The 5,000-nt window shown below is 39.5% G+C and overlaps 1 protein-coding gene across 1 annotated transcript in view; it reads right to left on the reverse strand.

Moving 5' to 3' along the window:
• Positions 1 to 4,800, reverse strand: part of LOC104985557 (ralBP1-associated Eps domain-containing protein 2-like) — a gene marked incomplete at its 3' end in the record, with an annotated part of 25,338 nt that extends 20,538 nt beyond the window's left edge. The window contains exon 1 of the mRNA XM_010835806.1: positions 4,753 to 4,800. Within this exon, the coding sequence (XP_010834108.1) occupies positions 4,753 to 4,800 (48 nt within the window). The remainder of the gene's footprint in view (positions 1 to 4,752) is intronic.
• Positions 4,801 to 5,000: the final 200 nt, after the last annotated feature.

The following is a 5,000-nucleotide window of genomic DNA, read 5'->3' on the forward strand; positions in this document are numbered from 1 at the left end:
ACTGTATTGCAGACATCCCCAGCCTGCAGTCATAGTAAGACTGGCAGCCACTGAAAGGACAGAGTTGGGCTTCTTGGTTGTGAAAGCTATTGTTTGTCATCAAACTGGGTTATCTTGCGGCCATTATTTCTTCAAATATTTATCTGTCCCTCTCTCTTTCTCCTTCTGGTACTTTCTGTCTCCTCTCTCTCTCTCCTTCAGTCTACTGTCTACTGCTCCTAGTCCTAGACTAGGAGCTACAGTTAGGGGGGTAAGTCCTATCTTCTCAGCTATACTTACCAAGAAGAGTCCTCCATTGCATGGAACTGATGGGAGTCGGGAGAGGATGAGGTCATGGCCCAAATGCTGCTGGCTCACTGTTCTTACTAAGATTTAGTAGATTTTCTTGAATAAATCTTTCTACATTTGCTGTATGTTTTCAGGCCAATTTCCAGAGACTTTAAATGATTGTCCTTTATAATTTTTACAGTTAAGAGGTTATTTCACTGGGAAGAAGATCTGCTGAGTTTTTCACACTGCCATTCCAAAACTCTCAACCCTCCCAGATTGAGTCTTGAGTGGAGAAGCAATAGAACGTTATGGTATAAAGAACAGTTCTTGGAGTAAATGACTTAGGTGTGAATCCCTGCCTTAGCACCAATCGGCTGCCTGTATAACCTAAGGCAAGTTACTTACCTTTTGTGCCTCAGTCTCCCCTTAAGTGTAAACAGGTACTCACCTCATGTAAGTTAAAGTAGCAGTGCCAACAATAGCGTCCATTCAATAAACATGCGATTGTCTAATTTTTTGGTCCACTTGTTTATTTTGTTGCCATTCTAGCTGCATATTAGAATAACCTAAGTAGATTTTGAAAATATAAAGAGACCTAGTCTCCACTTCCAAAGATTCTGCTTTAATTAGTCAGTGGTGCAGCCCAGGAATGGGTATTTTTGTAACACTCTCAAGGTAATTCTAAAGTGCAGCCAAAGCTGAGAATCACTGCTCTTCGATAATCTTATTCTTTCCCAAGCTTCAATGCTAATGATCACCAAATCACTCTCTCCAAACCTAACAACTTGGATACTTCATACAGTTTTCCAAAACCCTACTGGACATGTCTATGTGGATACCCTAAGCCATCTCAGACATAATATAAATAAGCCCTACTCATTTGCCCCTCCTCACATATCCTTGAACCTGCTGATCTTCCAGCAACCCTCGCTTCAGCTGTTGGCATCAACCATACTATACCTTGAATCAGAAACTTATTTTCAATGCTAATCACATCCAGTCAATTCTATCACAGAACCATCTACCAAATCAAGCCTATCTTCTCATTTGCAACACCTTAATCCCTTCCTAATATCTCACTTGGCCATTATGACAGATTTTATTTTTTAGTAAAATTCACACAAATTAGCATAAAGCAGGGACAAGTTTCTTTTTTTTCTTTTTTAATTTTATTCCAATAGTTGGTGTTCTTCTCTCAACAAAAAGGTCAGGCACTAGGATCCCACAGGCTGAGTGGTGCAGCCAAAAAATATTTATAAAAAGTAAAAAAAAAATCCTGCATCAAACCTGGACTGGCGATTCTTTCTTATATGATATTATACATGTTTCAATACAATATTGTAATTAGCCTCCAATTAAAATAAATAATTTTAAATTTTTTTAAAAAGTACACAAATTTTTTAAAAGTAAAATATAAATCACATCACAATAAGCCATCTATCTGCATGTGACTAACTCTCTACTAGGCTAAGCTCTATGAAATAGGGAGATGTGTCTTGCTTATTAGTTTCTTTGCCCACCGCATTCTTTGTGCTTAATAAACAGTGTTTGAACAGTTTGCTTGAACCAGTCTCCCCTCAGCAGATTTTCCAATCCCAGTTCATCCTCCATAGTGCCTACATACCTGCCTTTTAAAAGCTGACAATACTGTTCTCAGGCTGAAAGACATCTCAGCCTGGATCCTCACCACCCTCAAGACAAAATTCTGTCTTCGTAGCATAGCATTAAAGTTCCTTCACAACCTGGCCCTGAGCAGCTTCTCTAGTTTCACCTCTTGACACACACACACGGTCACAATTCTATAGCTGCATTCATCTTCTCTTGCTTCCCCAAAAACATCTTGCCCATTTACATTTCTGTGCCTAGTGCACACAGCGCACAAGATGGGAAACTAAGTAGCCTTGACGTCAAGGCTGGTCAGGCTGAAATCTAGCTTCCTCAAATATAAAATAGATATTGTCACTCCCATAAGAGTATGACGGAAAAAAATAATGTACTAAATGAACCTGCTATAATGCTTCGTTGTTGTTTAGTCACTAGGTCATATCCAGCTCTCTTGGGACCCCATAGACTGCAGCCCACCAGGCTCCTCAACCCATGGGATTTCCCAGGCAAGAATACTGGAGTGGGTTGCCATTTGCTTCTCCAGGGGATCTTCCCAAACCAAGGATCAAACCTGTTTCTCTTGCATGGCAAGTGGATTCTTTACCACTGAGCCACCAGGGAAGCCCGATATAATGCTTAGCAGTGTTCAATAATTGTTGACTTCCATCCTATTCACCTGGACCTGGAACATTCTCCCTCCCTACTAGATTAAACTCAAATGTTACAGGCTCTATAGCTTCTTTCAAGTCCCCAGGTATAGTCTATTTTCCCAGTGTACACTCCGATTATTCAAATATCTATAAATGTGTATTACATGATATATTATTATCTTGGATATGTTCCAAAACAAACGAGGGGCAAGGAGTAAGTGAAGACTATTATACATTTGAAATTCTCCATTTTCAAGCATTTTACTGTCTATTTCAACACTTATCATATATTATAATTATCTGTTTATCTTTGCCTCCCATTAAAATTTTCCTCTCCTAGGGCAAGGGGTAACTTCTATCAAGCTCCTAGTGCAATGATAGACACTCAGGATACAGTCCAAAAATTCTCAATCAAGTGAATGAAGCAACGCTCACAAATAAAATGTAATTGAGTTTTACAATACATTCCTTATTGTGAATAAATAAATTACACATCTTCAGATACAAGCTTGCCTATACATGGAAAAAACCAACATCATCAATACAGCTGTCTTGTAAAATAATTCCTAATATTAATAAATTATGATCCTTGCTGTGGAAACAATTTAACAACCATAGTTCAGTCACTGTTAATTTATTATCAAGGTAACCTTCAGTTACTCCTTTATAATATCTACCACATGGAACTAGAAAAGTTCTTAACTAAAGGTAACTGAAATTTCTGCTGAAACATTCACGATGGTACTTTCAGACTAACACCCAAATCTCACATCAGTAAACTGCCTCATTACCTTGGAATCTGTCCTTAGCTGCCATATACCAGTAGAAGCACTACTTTGTAGCCATCGTAGAAGATACACACATAAGTGAGGTAAGCCCATAGGTCACCTTTCTTTCTTTTTGTCTAAGAGACATGCCAAGAACTTTCTGAAATATTCAAGCAGCAAAGAAGATAAATTATAGGCCTTTGGAACTTACATATGGAGCCCCATAAACCTGAGACTTCTCATTCCAAAAAGTAGGTTAATTCTGTTTTTTTCTTTATTGAGGTTCAAAATGTTCTAATTCTAAATTCTCCATGGAAAAGCTCTAAATTGTGGGTAGAAATGTTTTAATGTAATCTAAAGAAAAAATGGCAGTACCTTACCCCAGATACTCAATTAACAAGGGATATTTTATATAACTGCTCCTTCAAACAGTCCAAGTTGCCAAAATTTTCTCAAAATAAAGAAAAAAGGGAAAGATTCCACTCCTCTTTTTTAGTCTAAATTCCAAAACTGCAACCCTCTCAGCTGGACCCATCTTAAGTTACACATTGTGGACATTTCTAATGCAGAACAAGAATCTATGGACTCATGTTTGTTTTCTCAGGTGGACGGCAAGAGATGAAAAAAAAAAAAAGAAATGGATGAAATCAACTTCCTCACAGCATACATATGCACACTCAACTGTTGGAGTGCTGGATGTGCATCAGAAAAACTCATCGACCATTTGGGAGGAACCTGGACAAAGTTCTGGAAGAAGATGGAAGGCCACTAAAATAGCTTCCCTCCTACCTAATTCTGAAAGATTAAGTGGCTATGCTGAGTAATCAGTCCACATCGGTTTGCCTGAAATAATACTTTCTTTCCAAGCTGAAATGTAATAAGTTTTCAAAACTGTTCAAAGGTTTGAATAAGCTTCTCTCTTTCAAGTATTTTTAAAGACTTCCTTAGAGAGATTTAAAAATCCAAAGTCCTGGTGGGAGGGGTTGAAAGAATGTTCCAAAAACACTAGTGGACCCCTATTTTCTACTCTCTCTCCACCGCAGCTGGCCAAGTTCAGGGTCTCTGCTCACACATCTATTACTTCAAGTCGTGTCCCCAGACTTCTGCCACCTCACACACCATCCTCCACATTCCCTCCATGATATCTTATTGAAACAAGACTACTCCCAACTCAAGTAGGCTTCCAGGGCTCCTCATGCCCTTTCCTATAAAACCCAGAGCACAGTTTCGAGGCCCTCCCATCTCGTCCAAACTACCTTTCCAACAAGCCCACCCATGTCTGTCTCCTCCCCACTCTGCATCCAAAACTTCAGCCACCCCAGATGCTAACAGGTCTCTCAACACAGGACAGCCAGGCAGGCCTCTGGGCACCTGCCATGTCTCCCACCTGGAAGCTGGATGCCTCCCCACTTCTTTACCCACCAGACTCTATTTTCAAATCATCTCAAGACCAATCTTACCTTTGGAACCATGCTCAATTCCACATGGCATGTTTTCTGCATTCTCATTGTCCTCACTACTTTTCTATCACATCACTAGCCTTGTAACACAGCAAAATTAGTATTGTGGTCATTGTCTCCACTGTACTCCATCTCTTTCCTCTACCCCACAAGTGCACAGTACAAGGTAAAAAGTGCATCTTTTATCACAGGTATCCTCCAGGACTCATACTTTAGGGTTCTTACTACATATTCAGCTGCTCAACAAG

The sequence above is a fragment of the Bison bison genome, unplaced genomic scaffold, assembly GCF_000754665.1.
Source record: "Bison bison bison isolate TAMUID 2011002044 unplaced genomic scaffold, Bison_UMD1.0 scf7180017845566, whole genome shotgun sequence".
In the NCBI taxonomy this organism is placed as follows: Eukaryota; Metazoa; Chordata; class Mammalia; order Artiodactyla; family Bovidae; genus Bison; species Bison bison.